General features: G+C 38.2%; 3 protein-coding genes across 3 annotated transcripts; 2 read left to right on the top strand and 1 right to left on the bottom strand.

Annotated features, from left to right (window-relative positions):
- The first annotated feature begins 1006 nt into the window (after nt 1–1006).
- hmga1b (high mobility group AT-hook 1b) lies at nt 1007–4425 on the top strand. Its single transcript, XM_027000704.3, has 5 exons — nt 1007–1296; nt 1659–1760; nt 2287–2364; nt 2798–2848; nt 2995–4425. The coding sequence occupies exons 2-5, from the start codon at nt 1671–1673 to the stop codon at nt 3061–3063; spliced, it is 288 nt and encodes a 95-aa protein (XP_026856505.1). The 5' UTR covers nt 1007–1296; nt 1659–1670; the 3' UTR covers nt 3064–4425.
- A 158-nt stretch (nt 4426–4583) lies between these two features.
- Nucleotides 4584–11931, top strand: nudt3b (nudix (nucleoside diphosphate linked moiety X)-type motif 3b). The gene is made up of 5 exons (XM_027000676.3): nt 4584–4871; nt 5958–6068; nt 7322–7366; nt 7951–8035; nt 8235–11931. The coding sequence occupies exons 1-5, from the start codon at nt 4773–4775 to the stop codon at nt 8429–8431; spliced, it is 537 nt and encodes a 178-aa protein (XP_026856477.1). The 5' UTR covers nt 4584–4772; the 3' UTR covers nt 8432–11931.
- Nucleotides 11932–14611: 2680 nt separating this feature from the next.
- On the bottom strand, nt 14612–18232 carry rps10 (ribosomal protein S10). Its single transcript, XM_035524690.2, has 6 exons — nt 18124–18232; nt 17368–17517; nt 15523–15697; nt 15367–15444; nt 15180–15235; nt 14612–14688 (listed from the first exon to the last, which is right to left on the bottom strand). The coding sequence occupies exons 2-6, from the start codon at nt 17515–17517 to the stop codon at nt 14647–14649; spliced, it is 501 nt and encodes a 166-aa protein (XP_035380583.1). The 5' UTR covers nt 18124–18232; the 3' UTR covers nt 14612–14646.
- Nucleotides 18233–18730: the final 498 nt, after the last annotated feature.

Genomic DNA, 18730 nt, shown 5'->3' with positions numbered 1-18730 from the left:
CTATTGTGGAGTGAAAACCCTGTGCAGAACTCTGTTGCTTGTATTCCCAGTCTTATTATTTCATTCACAACCCATACTTGATTGAATTGATAAATCAATTTACATTAATATTTAATTAATGAATACTTTAAGAAGGATAAATAGATAAAGCAATGGCAAATGGGTCTACAAAGATAATCAAAAACGAAACAAATAATTCAATAAAATTGTATTGTAGTGGTGTGAGGACCAGAGTGACTTCAATTTGAGGTGTACCAATGGTAGAGACTGGACACATAAGAGTTCCTTCAGTCAAAGAGACCTTTTAATTAATACTATCAGACAGTCATTCCAAAATCACATAACCACAGCATTGCCATACTGCTCTAGTAGAGAGGATAAGACAGCATTGACAGAAACATACAGGGTCATAGGCTTGTCCTCAACTATCTAGGTGCTTCCTCTCCTCCCTTGTTTACCTGTTCTGGTGATGTGTTAGACCAGGCTAACATTATCACATATTAATCAACATATAGGTTAATTGATAAAAAAAGATTAAAATATTAATTTCAAATATATAAAACATCTAAAATAAATAATTTCTTCATATGATAAACAGATAATTAGTCAATTGCTTATTTACTTTTATTTATCTTTTGTAATTTAGTAATTTTTAATTGCTGATTAATTGATCCATTAAATTAAGACTTCTATGTTCATTTTCGTTTAAATTGTTTTTATTGTTAAATTATTGATTAATTCATCTATTTATTTATTATCCATTGACTTCTCACATCATACATTAATTGTCATTTGATTTACCAATTAGTCACTTTATTACTGAATTAAACAAATGGACCTCCACACTCATAGCATCTTACTAATGTTGCTGCAAATAGAGTCATTAACGTAGCAGTTTAATAAAGATTCATGTAAGCTAATAGGAGCTGCCTTGGCAAAACACAGATGGCCCGCGAAAACCACGCCCCTTTGTCTTCCTATCAACCTGAGACTCCTACTGGCTTGCTATTGGCTTATTATTATAGCGGCACAGTTATTCTTGAACACGGTATTCTGAATTCTGTTTATTCGTCAAATATAGAGTAAATTTGCTTCATTCAGAGGAGAATTCGTTTGGACATATTACTGCATGGACTTAGACAGGGTTCATCGCTAGCTAAACCGACGAATGGGTAGTCTATTGTCCTTTAATTCAATCAGAAGACATTGTGCACGGGAGGTGGGGCTACTGGAGATACAATACACGCATAAATTCATTTCGTTTGTCCGTAAAACCAGAAGTGTCCAGCACTACATGTAAGTTAATGTTTTATACTTTTCTTGCCGTTGTTTTGAACTATAGCGCTCAGTGTATACGTTTAGTTTAGACGTTCGTAACGTTCCTCGTCTTTACCAAGGCTGTGACAAATGTATAGCCATGTTTCGGTTCCAGTTTATGGTATGTTAGTATGTTTATATCCTACTTCCAAACTGGGTGGAAACGATTACGTATCATGTGGCACAATACATTAATAGTCTATTCGTAGCTAACCTACTATCATAAACCTTACTGTAGACGTTGACAGATTATCGCATATATGGTGACAGCGCGTTAACCCACAATTGTCCATACATGTTAGAAGTTAAAAAAGCTCTACAGTTACAAATGTTTCGAATAGGTGACGTAGAAAATGAGTGATTCCGAAAAACAGAGCATTTCCCTGAAAGAAAAAGATGGAGTGGAGAAGAGAGGACGAGGAAGACCGAGAAAACATCCAAAGGTAACAAACAACACTAGCTAATATTACTCGTTGAGAAGTAGGCAACGCTACCCACGCATAGATACTACGTGGTCCTCGTCCTCTAAATCCAGTTGCCACCCAGTCCCCCAAAATGTATCTAACAGGCAAACAGGTCTCTAGAACTTTGTTATGAAGCCAGGCCTATGTGTACAGACTGCCGATACGTACGCTACTAAAGATGTGTGTGTGTGTGTGTGTGTGTGTGTGTGTATGTGTGTGTATCTATCTATCTCTCTCTCTATCTCTCTCTCTCTCTCTCTCTCTCTCTCTCTCTCTCTCTCTCTCTCTCTCTATATATATATATATATATATATATATATATATATATATATATATATATCTCCCCCTCGAAATGGTTGTAAAGTACACAGAGTTTCCAGAGAAATATGAATAGAATACATTTCGGACAGAGGTCCTTCATCAGCTGTGCAAGCAACGAGCAAAATTTGCAAAACATTAATGTAAAATTCTGTTCTTTATATGGTTATATATTTTGCAATCCCAGGAATCCGGTGGATCCCCAGTTCCAAAAAGACCACGAGGGAGGCCAAAAGGAAGCAAAAACAAAGGACCCTCCAAGAAAGTGAGATTATTTAAAGCCTTAATTTCTCATATATAAACACACACGTGCCTGCATTTACATTTCAGTGTAATAAGTGAAATGAAAATAACTTGTTTCTTGCTAAACTACTGAGGATTTTAGTATATGGCCTACTAGCTGAAAGCGATGTCAGTCTATCGCCCACCACGTCACAGCTTTCAATGAACTCATTGCCCCCTCCACCTGTTTTCCAGCTCAGTAATGGCACCCTCTACTGTTCACTTGTGGTACATTTTTAGTTATGTAACGACAGGCGGGTTTGTTATTCTTCTTTGAATGTAACTATTTGTTATATTCCGTGTTTGGACCGTCCTAAAAATCTCATGACCTCCTTGAAGGTTTTATAAAAAAGACGTATTCTATTCCAGTTCAATACAAAGCCTGAGTTTGGGACTAATGCAATATCTTTCCACAGAAAGCAGTATCATCATCACAAATGAAGCTGAAGGGGAAGCCCAAGAAGGAGGTGAGATAAAGTACACGATCCAATCAAAACATCTTGGCAATTCTTTGCTTGGACTTGTTGTTTACCATGTGAAATAAAGTTCGCTAAATGAGATGGTCTGATGTAAGATGATTGCCTTTGTGTTGTGTTGTGTGCTCTGTGAACAGGAAAAGGAGGATCAGGCATCTCAAGAGTCCTCTGAAGAAGAAGAGGAGGATGAAGATGAGGAGCAGTAACTACCTCATTCTCAGCACTACCTCTTAATGAGACACTCAACCTGGCACCATTAACTATTATATTACCCATGTCTGTAATGAGGGAATGTCATTTGCTCACTTCCCTTCCACTTCTTTACAGGACTGATGTATATCAAATATTCTGTCTCTCTATAATGCAATCAGTAAAAAGCAGAATAATTTTAGAAATCTGTGAATTAGAATGCATAAGTGTTTAGTACATTAATGGTGCTTAATGAGTGCTTTCCTACTTTTTTGTTTGGGTTGGCTTTTATGTATTTGATGTGGCTTCTAAGGTGGGGACTGTAGAATTAGAAAAAGCAAGCTCTATGTTCTGACTGTGGTGTGTAGTGGTCTATAGTTTTAGTGGAGGGCTTTCTGCATAAATGCAGCTGATTTTAAAGATTTTAATACTCCTGCAGCATAGACTAACTAGATTTTATTTGATTAGATTTTCTTTTTTATATATATCTTGATGATTAAATATTGGACAGTTGTTGAAGGTTTGGAATGTATTTTGAGAGATAAACTGACCATGCATAAAAGAGTTTAGATTATGATGAACCATTTTCAGCGTTTGTCAGCTGTAATAGTGCAGTAGGGGGCAGATAGCTCAAGAATAATTCTCACTTCTAGTACATTCCAGTAGCACTTATTTTTTGCGACCAAATTCAATGGATTATTCTTGTATCCTTTTTTTTTTTCATTGACAAATTCACCACATTTATATTTGTTTCCAGCAGGTGACTTTTCTAGCACAAGGCAAAAGGACACATTAGGAAAACTTAGAATCTTTAGAAACTTAGAGTCTTTAGTATCATGTATTTGTTCAAAACAGTTCTTTAAAAGATAGTTCTTTACAACTGCCAATTTATGGGTCCCTCCAAATACTACTGGGAGTTACGATGAACACTTGTGAAATAATGCTCACTTGAGCAACAATACCTCAGTACCATGGCTTGTGTTTGGGGCAAGCTCACGTTTTGTTGTAGTAATGACTGTTTTTACTCTGGGCTTACATTACACATTTCATCCATCCTATTCTCTGAACCATTGCAACAATATGCATTAGCCACCTCAGGAATTACAGTGTACAGATGGGCAGCAAAGGACCGAGGTAGGGTTCAGATAGCACTGATAACGTCTTTATAGAATATGTTTAACCTTTCACTCGAAAATAGCCTTTGCCGTGCACCTATTTTTGAAGCAGCTGAGAAATTGTCTACAAACCTTTTTTTAGGCTTATACCACATTTTGTTTATGCAGCGGCAGGATATACAGGCTATTTATTTCACGGTAAATTGAGAATTAAATTGTACCTGTGTAGCATGTTGTGTTGTTAATAAAAATACATTTTCTCATTTTGCGTGTTCCTGGTGGCGATGATCTTATCGATGTCTATAGGGTTGAATTCAAATAACATTGCAGTTTGTCATAAGTAGAGTAGAGTAGAGATTCTCGTCATATATGCAAAACTCGTTACGTAACTTTACTAGTGCAGACCCATTCACAGCAAAAGGGTTTGCGTGTGCAGCGTAGCAATTTCGGTAATGGCGTCTATGGTTGAGGTGCGCTTGGCTTTGGAAAAATGAAGCGTAGAAGAACTTATTTCTGTTATTGAAAACGCGGGGTTTCCATTTGTAAACTTTGCGTTTAAAGCTGTGTCATTTGGAGGTTCGAGCTCTGATACTACTTCCTAACGTATCGAGATGATGAAGATGAAGTCTAACCAAACTCGTACATATGATGGAGATGGTTACAAGAAAAGGGCCGCTTGCCTGTGCTTCAAGAGCGAGACTGAGGAAGAGGTGAGGCCGGGGATGTGAATTGTAGGGATTGAATGGGCCATTATAATAGTGCTCTATTGAATAAATTGTTAAACGCTGTGAAGTGTTACTAGGTTGTAAATACCCGTTTTTTAGTGGAACGAGAAATCGATTGTGATGTGACTCAACAACTCGCATGCGATAATCTATATTATAGCTAGCTCGCTAGCTAGATAGCTACGACAGCTAGCGAACATTAGCCAGCTAGCTAGCTTGGTTAGCTGCTAGCGAAGTTATTTGTCAATGAAAACGCTAGCTGACAACTTTTGTTAGTCAACGGAGCTATCCTGCAAGTCTGTCAACTGGAGACCTAGTTCAAAATGCTCGATAGCAGTATTCTATCTTAGCTAGCTATCTTATTTTTTTAGCTACCTTGCTATTATTAGCTAGTTAACAATTGCTGGTTGGTACCATATGGATTTTATCTACCAGGATCACTGCAATATGAAAATGGCCCTCTGTAATTGTTGAGGTTTCAGAGAGGTGGCTACGCAAAAACCAAAACAAAATATTGGTAGTTAACTAACTAGCCTAGCTAGCTAGCTAACTGACTTAACATTCATTTTGTTAAGCGCTGTGTGTGCTAGCTAGCTATAGCTACAGCCGTATAGGCTAACGCTAACCTATATATTTGTCTCTTTAACCAGTAGTTATTTTAAAGTTTATTTTAAACAGGGGTATAGAATTAATCTTGTTCTAGTTTCAGTGATTTGGAATTGTGTTCTTGATATTTTGAGAATTATATGGTTAAACTAGCTAGCGTTAACTAAATAAACTCATGAGCCTTAGCAAGCAGTCTAGCTACCTATTCATGTAACCTATTCCACTGCACTGTGACAAGGTTAACTACTTGATAGTTGCACGGTTAACCTGTCCAGCTATAGTCATAATTTCATGGATATGGCTACTTCGATTTGTCGCAGCACTGTTGACCAGTAACGGTAACTAGCTATCTACCTTTCTTGCATATGTAAAGGGATTTGTCAGTCTTCTCGGATATGAGACGTTTTGTGTGAAATCAATTCTACCGGGTCTGTATTGTCGGTTAGCTACTGTTTGTTTATTCAGGTGTTGTTGGTGAGCAGCAGTCGATATCCAGACAAGTGGATCGTTCCAGGAGGTGGAATGGAGCCTGAGGAAGAGCCTAATGTTGCTGCTGTCCGAGAAGTTTGTGAAGAGGTCGGACCTTTTATTTACTGTTGTTAAATGTAATATCTCTGTTGTTGTTGTTGTTGTTGTTGTTGTTATTATTGGACTAAAATGAGGATGTAGAATTTATTATTGCTGTTGTTAAATATCAGTAATGTATAGTTATTATTGTTTTTGGCTTTGTTACCATTTTATTGTACAGTTTTTATAATATTGTCTATAGTAGAGAAGCACTAATTAGTGGACCTAAAACACACAATATAGCATTAAAATCTACAAATGCATTTTATAGCACATTCAAGTTTTTAAATTATTAGGTTAGAATTAATTTAGCCATGTGTACTGAAAGTGGTACTGTTGGTAAACATTTGCTCTGTATACTATGATATGATGGAACTATTACCATGGTCCATATGACCACTCTAGGCTAACCCCAATAGTCTTATCATATATTCTTATTATATACAGTGATATGGATCAGTCAAGTGGAAAGGAATATTACATTACAGCGTAGTGTTAAAGGGCGTTAAACTCAGATTAACCACTGCTCTTTATTCTACAGCCTGGCATTGTGCCAATTAGGCAGGATTCCAGCAGTAATCCCAGGATAAATCTACTTGGGCCCCACAGAACGCAGACCACTATGCTTTACAGATATCTTGCCATATTGTGCTGGAACAACAGTTTATATCATTTGTTCAATGTAGTTAGTCCCCTCCTAAGGTCCCTATGATTTTGTTTTGATAGGTCAGGAGGTCTTTCAAAAGGTTGTCCTAATTATATTGTGGTAGAAATTATTACATTTATGAGATACTGATGAAGGTGCTTTCTCTAAAATTTGTATAATTAAATAGGGACATCAGTGGGGAGGAGACACCCAGAGTTGGGCTGCACTTTTAAAAACTGTCATCTAACAGTGCAAAATGGTTACTTGCATGTCGCATCTTATAAAACATAGAAAGACACTGAATTAATCTCAGTCAAGAAAAGTGAAGTGTATTTGACTGGACTCTGTAACTTCAAATTGAGCAGTTTTACAGCAAGTTTACATAGTAATTCTCTGATCTAAAACTAAAAATCAGCTTTTCATTATTTTGTCCTAGCATTCTGTGTTTAAATGGACTCTCATCAGGGTGTCTACAGAAAATGTCACTCCATTGATGTACAAGACATTTTGACATTGTTTTTTGACCCAGTGCACCACTTGGGTGTACTTATGTTTGCAGACATTGTTTCTGATACTTTGTGTATTGAAAACGACATATTTTGTTCTGTTCTGATAGGCTGGTGTCAAGGGCACTTTAGGAAGACTAGTAGGAATATTTGAGGTAAGGTGCACCAATGGCAGATTTTTATTTATTTATTGTGACACAAACCACACAGATGATTTTTGCTGCCTGTTCCACTGCTTCTGGTACCAGTATTGGTGCACCCCTGCACAGCACAATTTAGTGTTTGCTCTTTTCAAAAATACCTGATACCTGGTTCAGCATCAGACACAAAGTTGGAGTCCAGGAACTGCCAGGGATCCTGCCTAAAATTATCACTGAATTTTGTTCTAAATATGGTTTCACAGAATATTTCATAGAATATAATAATATGTAATTGCATAAAAAGCATAAAAGCTTGGCTGTTTTATACAAATTTTCATTTAGAAGTTGTATTGCACAAAGGATGAAAGATATTTTATGGAAGTTCATATTGGACAGTGGAATCTTAAGTACCTGAGGGAAGCATTTTGATCCAGCTATTATGTAGATAAGTGGGAGTAGCAACAATAATCTTTGCTTTGTTGTTCTTTCCCTAGTTTCCCCCCAAAGTTGTTACTACATAGTATTATATATGTGTGTTATAAACAGTTCCCTTTTTTCTGAACATTGATAGATTTTTAATTACTTTTTTTCTTACTCAGAACAGAGATAGGAAACACAGGACATACGTGTATGTTCTCATTGTAAAAGAAGTACTGGAAGACTGGGAGGACTCTGTAAACATTGGTAAGTATTTGAGTGTAGTTTATGGAGCATGCCTGTGTTTTTGATTTGTAGTCTCAAGTAATGAACCGTTTGATATTCACATGTGACCGTTTTAGGTAAGTTTCCATTCTGCTTATGTATACAGTACCTTTCGTGGTATATTAATATGTAGCGCTAAATAGCCTCACAGAGAGCACTGTGCGTCTTCATCTGTTGACAGGGAGAAAAAGGGAATGGTTTAAAATAGACGATGCCATACAAGTGCTGCAGTGTCACAAGCCAGTTCAGGCCACCTACTTCGAGGCCCTACAGGAGGGCTGCTTGACAAGTAATGGGACGCCCCTTGTGGCCACGATAGGCGAAGACCTTTCACCCACCTACAACATTAATCAGAGCTCTGTCTCTGATATCAGATAACTAATACACAACACTGACACTCCGGATGCTTCCGCCACCACTCTCGCTCTTATTCTTTCAGTATTCTTTTTCCTCTCTCTTTTTCTCTCCTTCTCCTTTTCTCTCGAAAAAAAATGGTTTGCCTTGCCAACCCTTTTTGAGTGCCAGAGAAGTGGCACAAACTTGGAAAAAGTGTTGGGTAAATATTCATGTTTTGTAAATGTAATGTTTGTCTCTCTACTCTGATCCACCCCCCCCCCCCCCCGGCCCTTACCATTACGAATGGACAGTTGCATGAAATAGCCCCTCCCTCTACTTTGTCATTTTCTCTTTAGTGCCCTGTATGTGGCCCAAGTGTGAGTTTAAATGAATGCAAGAACTACTTTTTATTGTTGTGATGTAAATACACATAGCCTAGTGCTTAAGCTTGAGGCTTTCAATATTTTTATGCATTCATTTTCCTGTATGAGTGAGCATGTTTTACTGTGAGTGAAAGGGAGAGAAAGGGAGAGAGATAGAACATATGTATGTATTTTGTTATTGGAACTGCCCCCAGTGTGAGAAAATGTTTAGCTGCCTGAACGGAGGGAACCGTGAGAAGTCAGTTGTTTTGCATGAGCACTGATATTTATTTGTCTTACGAGTTTGGGTGATCTGATGAATGTTCAAACTGTATTTGGTGTCAGTAGGTCTTCTGAGTAATCTTCTTTCTCCTCTTTTACCCCCTCTTGCCATTCTGTAAATATCTTATGCTCTGAAGAAATGCAGAGGGCTTAATTATGCTTGCTCCCTGACTACAGTGTGGAGCCCAGATCTGGGAATGGGCTGACTTTAAAAATATGATTTCACCCAAAAATGCTAATGAGGCTCAGTAAGCAGGGACAGTCTGCAGTTGCTATAAGCATTGTAGATGGATTTCATGCCCCAACTCATGTACATTCATTAGCTGAGCTTGTTTTTTGGCTGGAGTACCCCTTTATGTCAGTTTAACATTGGAACTCTACCCAAGTCTTAGTCCAAAGGCTGAAGGAATGTGCTTTGTGTAACCAGCAGTGAGTCCTATAGGGTTCATTAAATATGAACAGGTCCATTAATTTCAATATTCCGATGTTGAAAGTGTTAGAGAGAAATGGTTGTGTAAAGTTTAATAGTAAGACATTTACAATGGTCAACAGTTATTAATTACAATCCCCAACATTTTCAGTGACGACCACTAAAACCAGCATCATTGGAATTATGTTCAGCTTTGACAGAGGTGGCGCTAACTAGATAGTTTGATAGGCTAATAGACCTTCCTTCTTGTCTCATGGGCAAAATTGATCCCTTTTGTCGTGTCTTTTCAGTCCAGGGCAAAGGTAAAGTGGACACTGAATATGGGCCCATCATAACTTGGTAGGGCAGTGATATATAATTCATATAACATTTTCTGCATATCCAAGACAATAGCCCAAGATGTTGTACATTAAAGCACACTGAGTAGTGTGCTCAAATGCAACAGTTCCTTTGAATGTTCCAACAGAAAACCCACACGCCTTAGTCCTCCCACCAACTCTTTTAAGCTTGTAAAAAGGCTCATGTCAGCTGCATGAAGGCACAAGTAGTTAATGCTGCCTCTTGTCCATTGTGGTTTTCACTGGAAGTTATTACACTTCCAATATGGGAAAGAAAGGTGCTACATAGCCCTGATTCTGCCTGTTTATTATCTTTGCTGTAGTCCCTTTTCTTCATCTCTTAAAGTGTTGTATGTACATCTTGATTCAAGTACTCCATGCCTGCGATCAAGAACCAGATGCAGAGCTAATCAAGGCCTGCATGGATGAGACCTTGTTGGAATGTGTGAAAAAAAAAAATGTTTGACCTGTAAATTCTTCCCCCTCTTTTCCTCTTTAATTGCCTAGTAACTTGTCTCAGCCAGGCTGACCTGTCCTTCTGAGGGCAAGCAGCAGCTGGCACAGTACTGTGAATCTGGAGCCACTGTAGTTAGCCAGCCTTTCTTCCGTTTCTGAATAGATCAAACACAAACATACAAAGTACAGTTCATGTGGCTTGGGTATGATACTCCATTATGAGTTTATTGGCAATGAAACTGTTAAGGCCCCAAGGATGTTTGGAACCTGTCCTTATTGGGTATTTATTGGGTTTTGATTTGGCAGCTGAAGTGATGCCACAGTTCATTTGTTTATTTTAAATGGTTTCTGCATGTTAATTTCTTCAAAGTGAAAATTGTTTTTGATTTGTTTTTCCACCTCACATGAGATCTGTTTTATGTAAACAACTTATATAGTTGTTATTAAGTTTGCCAATGCAAAAGATCCCGATTAGGACTTTTAAGGGTTTGGTTGTTATTCTTGAGGAAGCAAAGACATCATTTGGATATTCAGGCATAATCTGTTTATGCCGAGTGTAGTGTAGGCCACAATTTCAGTTCAATATTTTTAATTACACAAATGTTAATAATAGATTGTAATTACAGTTTTTGTTTACATGGCTAGCCTATTCTGTCTATCGATCAAACACTAAAGTCACAACTTTAGTCATGTTGCTGGGTTGATGAACATTTCCTTTCTTGCCACAAATGTAATTGTTCCCATATTACCTGATGGGACATACAGAAATGTTTTTTGGGGAAAAGTCACATTTTCACACATTTTTCACCCAGTTCAAATATAGTTAATTAGCCAAGATATATATTTAAGTGCAAATTTTGCTCAATAGTTGCACTGTAGCTACAATGCTAATGTAGCAAGAAGTAATGGCTAATATTCAGTCATAAGCCTCCATTATGTGTTAGCAATTGCTTTTTAGCTTCAGTGCAGTTTAATAAAAATTAAATTAAATAAAAATTGGTGCCATTATTTCACTGCTTATAAAAGTAAATAGAAAATTTGTCCATAACAAACCTTTTTAACATTTTTTGTCTTTATTGCAGCAGTTTTGATGGGCTGTCTTGTGAACTGCCTGTAGCACAATACATATGTGTAAAACTTTGTATGATCAAGAATTTAGACTAATCAAAATATTCTGTGCATGGATTAGCTGGGCCTGCTTGTGGATATCACACACAACACTGTAGTCCTGTCAGATAATCCAGATTTCACTGAGGAGTGCTGTTTGCAAGATTTGTTTTTCCAAAATGCTAAATGGAATATTGATTCTGAATTGTATTTTGCCTGCATTACACCTATAGATTTCACGATGCTGATTCACCTCTATTGCACCTTAAGATTAGCTCAGCATAACGCATTAGACCCTGGGAAAACAATAGCCTATCTTTCCACATGTCCTGAGTTGATCATTTAATCAATTTGCTGATTTTGGAATGTGGCCTATAGAAATCAACCTTCAAGAATGAAAAATGAAAAAGATGCAACACATCCAGCCCCTAAGCTGTGACCATTTTCAGTTGAACTCTCATACCCTTCACTGGAACCTTTACTTTGTGATTTGGGGATTGTGGAATATTACCAGTATGAGAATGTAATATAAATGTGCCAACAAATAAACATCAGTATTTCACATCATTTTAGTGCCTTTGCTTACGTTTTTGTTGCACACAATATTTACTAAGATAAAGTATAATGTGTTCATTCAGTTTCAGGTGAAGAGTTAGAGATTATTGATGAAACTTCAGCCAGGCTCCCATGTCTTCATTATATTGGTTGTGTAAACCCAAATTAGACCCTACTTTAAAAAATAGATTTTATTCTTACACTTGAAAGAACACCTGCCTTGCCTTCCAACATTGTCAAGCCATTGTTTACATTTACAGTTTTTGACATGCTCATATTCAGTGACTTGCATACACTAAAGGTCAAAAGTATATGGACACATGAATGTCATACCTAGGAGCTTGTTAGACATCCCATTCCAAAACCAAGGATATTATTAAAGAGCCCTCCCTCCTTTGTGGCTGTTAATAGCCTCCACTCTTCTGGGAAGGCATTTCCACTCATGGAGTGTCTGGTCATTTGTGCCCCTTCAGTCAGAGCATTTGTGAGATCAGGTGCCAACATTGGGTAACAAGCTCTGACTCTTTATCGACTTTCTAGTTCTTCCTAAAGGGTGTTAAGTGGGACTAGGTTCAGGGCTCTGCTGGCCAATAGAATTCTTCCACTGGAGACTTGTCAAATCATGTATTTATGGACCTTGCTTTGTGCCCAGGGGCACAGCCATGCTGGACAAGACAGTGCTTTACTGTTGGAAGCATGTATTTGTCTAAAATGTCTTTGTGTGATGTAGCATTAACTTTGCCATTTACTGGAACTAAGCCCAAACCCTGAAAAACAGCCCCAGACCTCCATAAAACTTTACTGTTGGCTCCATGTTCTGATGGGTAGAGTTCTACTGTCAGCCAAACCCAGATTAGTCCACCATATTGCTAGATAGTAAAACATGACATCACTCCAGATGACACATTTACACTGGTTCATAGTCCAGTGGGGGAGTGCTTTATACCACTCCAGTTGACGCTTGTAATTATGCAGTGATTTCAGGCTGCTCAATCGTGGAAACTCATTTCATGAATCTCCCACTACAGTCATGGTGCTGCTGTTGCTTCCAAATGCAGTTTAGAACTCTGTTGAGTGATGCAAGTAAGGATATGCAATTTTACATGCTATGTGTTTCAAACACATGGTGGCCTCACTGGGTTTTTGTGGTCTACCAAGCACATATCACAAACTGACTTATGGCCAATGTAGCATCCTATGACAGTTCAACCTTTAAAGACAGAGATCTTCAGGATGACCCAATCTCCTGGAGCTGTTTGTTTATGATTGAATAGCTGTGTGCTTGATTTTATACACCTTTTTGCATTGGATATACACTATATTGCCATGCATCCAAATCATTTAATTCAGGTCTTCCAATCACTTCCATGGTCACAGGTGTATAAAACCAAGCACTTAGGCATGGACACTGCTTCTACAAACATTTGTGAAAGAATGGGTCATTCTCAGGAGATCAGTGAATTCCAGCGTGGTACCGTCATAGGATGCCACCTGTGCAACAAGTGCAGTCATGAAATTTCCTCCTGTATTAGAACAAAGTGGAAGCGATTAGGAGTGACAGCAACCCAGCCACGAAGTGGTAGGCCATGTAAAATGGGAGAGCAGGGTCAGTGGATGCTGAGGAGCATAGTGAGCAGAGGTTGTCCAACTTTCTGCATAGTCAATCGCTACAGACCTCCAAACTTCATGTAGCCTGCAGATTGGCTCAAGAACAGTGCGTAGAGAGCTTCATGGAATGGGTTTCCATGGCCGAGCAGCTTCATCCAAGCCTTACATCACCAAGTGCAATGCAAAGCTTTGGATGCAGTGGTATAAAGTATGCCGCCACTGGACTTTAGAGCAGAGACGTGTTCTCTGGAATGACGAATACAAAGGGTGGGCCAACGTCATAATAAACTCTGGATTTAGATTGAGATGTTACTTAAGTTCGTATGCGTGAGAAGGCAGACGAGCGAATATAGTGTAGATGAAACATTAACTCAGTAATTGTGAGTTGTTTATATATTTTACTTAACAGGCAGTATCTGTATAATGGTGTGTGCGCTTGAGAATCATACCCATGACCTGTTCTACAAGGTGAGTTACAGGAACATCATCTGATCATGGATTTGATGTTTATTTTCTTATTATTGCAGTCAAGGCAAGGGATGAAGCCTCTTTTAATGTGATCAAATAAGCAGGCAGATGTTTCTATAACTAAACTTTGGTGAATCAAGCATAAAGGAGCAGGGAAAGACCTGAAACATCTAGTGTTTTGTCATACAAACTTTAGTTTCAAACACTGTCCTAAAGAACATTTACTTGCTTAAGGTGTTTCACATGTTTGTGTTGTGTGAAACTGCAGAAGATACAGATCTTAGCTGAAATACAATTCGACAAGAAAGAAGCCAATTAACTCAACCTTTATAAAGTTTCACTTATTACTTTATGCCACCAATTCCTGACTATGAATGAGTTATGGTTTTATACAACCTGCATTTTGACTAAGTAGCATTTAAAGGGCATTTGCCAGGGAGTGTCAATATTTCAGATAAAGTTTCAGTAACATGATAATGTTAGTGATTCTCGGCCTAGTCTGTTAACCTACTACAGGAATATGCTAGGTCACCAAAACCATATCTGCACACAATTCAATACAAAATGTGATATGTTAGTAATTTCTCTTTGGGAAAATTGAAGACAGGGTTCCAGACAGTTTTGAAAACTTTATTATACACATGTGGTAAATTACTGTGGCTGCTGTCCTCGGCCACGCCCAAAGCCACCTCTCTGAGAGAGAGAGAGAGAGAGAGCGAGAGCGAGAGAGCGCGAGAGAGAGCGAGAGAGAGAGAATTTCCTCATTATTAAGCAGTTCACAGTATATATAAATATTAAAGATTAAGTGTTGTGTATTATGTTTGGCTTTGATATTTTAGCCATATTCATGTTTTAGTAGCATTATTTTTGTTTGCAACTATAAGGGAGTATTTTCATTTAAAAAAAAAATTATTTTCAGCATTTATGTTTTATAGGTTCTTATTTGCACAATCACAAAATTGCACAAAGGTTCTAAATAAAATAGACACACACACATATATATATATATATATATGAATATATGAGAGACACATACACCAATAGGTCTTTCCTGAAAATATGCAATATTGTAATGGGTATTGTTATGTCCATATGAAATGACCTATACCAGGATATGGGATTTTAGTTGGATCGCACAGTGCTAGTTTACAGTACAGTAACAACACACAAGGAGTACTACTTACAAACTGGAATTCTGTAGCAGCTCCTGCACCTGCTTCAGCCTTCTTGTCTGCTCCAGCTACACAAATAGACCATATGTGGAGGAATTAGATTCCATACACCAGTACAACAAAATGTACCAAGTTGTTAGATATTGGGGTGGGTTATTGGTTTACTGCCATTAACATGGATAGAAGAGAAAGTACTTACGCTGAGCAGCAGATCGCCTGTATGCATCTCTGTCTCCCTCTCCACGCGCCAGACGTGCTGGTCTCTCCCCCTCCAAACCTGAGTGAAGAAAATTAGGAATATCTATTTATTTAGAACAGTCAATCAAGTAAACAGCAGAAACATGACGAGCGTTACCCTTAGGGCGTGGTCGGGCTGTCTCAGGGCGGGTCTGGCGGCGGAGAGTGGCAGGTACAATCTCAGGTGGCAGGTGCAAGAAGTCCCTCAAGTACTGGATGCCTTCGTTGGTCAGGTACCAGTAAAAGTGGCGCCAGGCAAACTGCTCTTTGACATACCCACATGACTTCAGAGACTAAAGACAAGAGAGACTTTTAGGACGTCGTTTACTCAAAGAACTTTCACTTGAAAGTATGTTTTACATTAAAGTCTTCATTCAGTGTAGCACATGACAGCTTGAAGCCTTCAAATTTGACAAACGAGATGTGAAATGCATCAGCAACAGGAAACATTTTTTCAACATATACATTCATATTAATTGCAGAAAACTGAGGCTCGACCATTTAAAAAATTTTACTTTTCCGAAAAAGGCACAAGTGCCAAGGGCAGCAACCTAAGACATCTCAAGTTGCAGAGTGCTTAATTTCCAGGAGGCATTCCTGCATCAAGTTTTTAGAGGCTTAACAACAAGACATCAGGGTTTTCATTTTCACTCCTGGGGAGACACTGTCTTGTAGTCTCAAGGTTTCCCCATTCTAGCACACTTGCTCCAACACAAAGTGGCTTGATAATTAGCGGACGAGTTGTTGTGGGTGCACTGGAGCAAGATGGACCTGAAACTGTGGGGAAATGAGACCACCAGACCGGCAGTGAAAAGCATAGCATAATTATGCTGATCTATGAGCTAATTTTACTGTTAGCTGCAGACAGACATGTGTTTAAATTTTGATGGGAGTGTCAGTTTAACACAAAAACCCCCCCCAACAATTATTACTGCCACAAAGAGAATGTAGATATTTAGATTCCTAGTGCATTATTACATAAGTACTCTACATAATCTTAAAATAATGTTTCAGGAACTAAAGAACTTCCTACAGCAAGATTATAGGTTTTGCTGTTGATGCTGGCCTTAGATGCTACAGATGACAATATTTCCTCAGTGAATTTCAAGTGCATTTGGCTGAATCAGTAATGTGTGAAATTCTAAACTGAATCACAATATGCTGCCATATAAAAACAATGAAAACACGAATGTGATCCTGACAGCATCTCAAATTAATCCTAGGACAGGATTGAATATAATTAGAGTATGTACTTAAACAGCCTTTTAGCAGCTTATACATTAGCAAATTAAATGAACTGTCAATGTTTACTCTAAAAAAGTACATGTCAAATGTAAATGTTGGCCATGGTATTAGGAACAGAATCCAAATCTGGTCCTGTGTTATATAACTAGTAATTGACTGAACAGTCAGTGTACCCATTGGGTCACGTTGCCATGACACCTGCCTTCTCTGTAAAGGGAAGGTGGAAAATCTGTAGCACACAGCCAACGAAATGTGATCTGAATACTCCTAATTAAGGTTAGAACATGACGTACAGTTAACAGATACCCCCCTCCCCAATAATTGCATTTTTTGAGGCCAAGTAGCAGAATTGTCCAAACCTTTGTCTCCAGCAGCACTGCATTCTTTTAGTATACAAAGTGACTGCATTCCTGACTGAGTCCACAACCACTTTAATACCGTTGTGACTGCGACATGGATCTTTGAAAAAGGTCCCAGCATCACTTTAGGACAGTTCATGTCAGTGACGAGTCCTCTAGACTACCTCCGAATTCTAGGTTTAGGGGCTGTTTTAACACTAAACACACCATTTTAATTTTAATGCCAGCAAAGCCCAACACATTCGTACTGCACCCGTCTTTCCTTCAGATTGTTCCACACAAAATACTACTTATTGTACATAATTATCATGCACCATCCAGGTCAGCACACAATGCAAAATTTACATCAGTAAACTCACCTGCATGGCCTTCATAACGTGAAGGTTGGGCACGTTCTTGTCAGCCAGCTCCGGGTGCTTGGCCAGATGCACATCTTTCTTAGCGACCATAACACCCTCTTTAAACAGGAGCTCATAGATGGCAATGCGGTTCTTTTTGGGCATCAACATCTGCGCAACCAGAGGAGGGTTCAAGGATTATACACGCACCTACTATAATATATCCAAGGTGTGCGACGAACTTATAGACAAAAGCACGCTTACCGCCAGAACACTTAAGCAACGTCTTAAGAGAACACTTTCGGAACATTAATTCGCTATCTGGTATCAGTTGTTATCCAGACTGTTACGTTAGTATATTAAGTTAACTCAAGCGTATGTACATTCAACACTATATGTATAGTCAGGAAGCTCGCTATCTTAGGTTACAGAATTAGCTCGTTATCTTATAGAGGTACTGCATTATTTAAAATAGCTAAGGAGCTAGCAGCGCGCTAACATTATAATAGTGTAGATGTAACTGCATAAAAAATACAACTAGTTAGGTATTATGTCATTACAGTAGGCACGACAAAAAAATTCTTACCGCCTTAGCTAGCTTACTCAAAGCGAAGCGATGTTAGCATCAAATATATAATATAAAACCGTGCTTTTGGGAAATACTCTGAAGTTCATACTTTTAAAGTAGTGATCTTACATATTCCAACAAAAAAACCACAATACCGCAAATGATCGTTTAGATTTTTAATAGATTTATCGCCTTCTGGATTTCCCTACCTTTACACTTGCTGAGACCGGAGCCGGAAAGGACCACTTTCGTCGTTTTTCTCGTATTATTGATGCACTTCTGATGTATTCACATACTACGTACTGCCATCTACTGATCTGGAGTTTAATGTTTTGGCTGGGTGAGAATGAAAGCGCACGTCATGCCCTTTTAATTCTATCCTAAAAATGATGTAGTCTTGCAGCTTACACTGAAATAAATTATAAGAAGACGTTCTCACATTTACACTCGGTACATATTTCTACCCAAATATTTAGATATAGCCTAATATTTCTGAATTCCAAAAGAAATGTAAAATTCCACATCATGGAAGATTATGCACACACAGCTTAATAAAAATTATTACTCTAGGCCACCAAGTTTACTGGAGTGTTGCTGGGGTTTAACCATATTTTGCAGTTAAACAACACGCTATTTTTCATCTTCAAATTTACGATAACGGTGCAGTGAACTAAACAAAATAAAACCCTTACTTTTGTAATAAACAGAGCCACGTCTACAGGCTCTGTGCAGTTATTGCAAAGAAGAGAACCGGTTGAATCAACGGGATTTTCTACATTATTTAAAGTATCAGTTTATGAACAGTATAACACTGTT

This window comes from Electrophorus electricus, chromosome 7 (assembly GCF_041902795.1).
Source record: "Electrophorus electricus isolate QZ-2024a chromosome 7, ASM4190279v1, whole genome shotgun sequence".
NCBI classification, from domain to species: domain Eukaryota; kingdom Metazoa; phylum Chordata; class Actinopteri; order Gymnotiformes; family Gymnotidae; genus Electrophorus; species Electrophorus electricus.
Note: the sequence above shows the minus strand (reverse complement) of the source record. Positions and strands in the feature narration are given on the sequence as shown.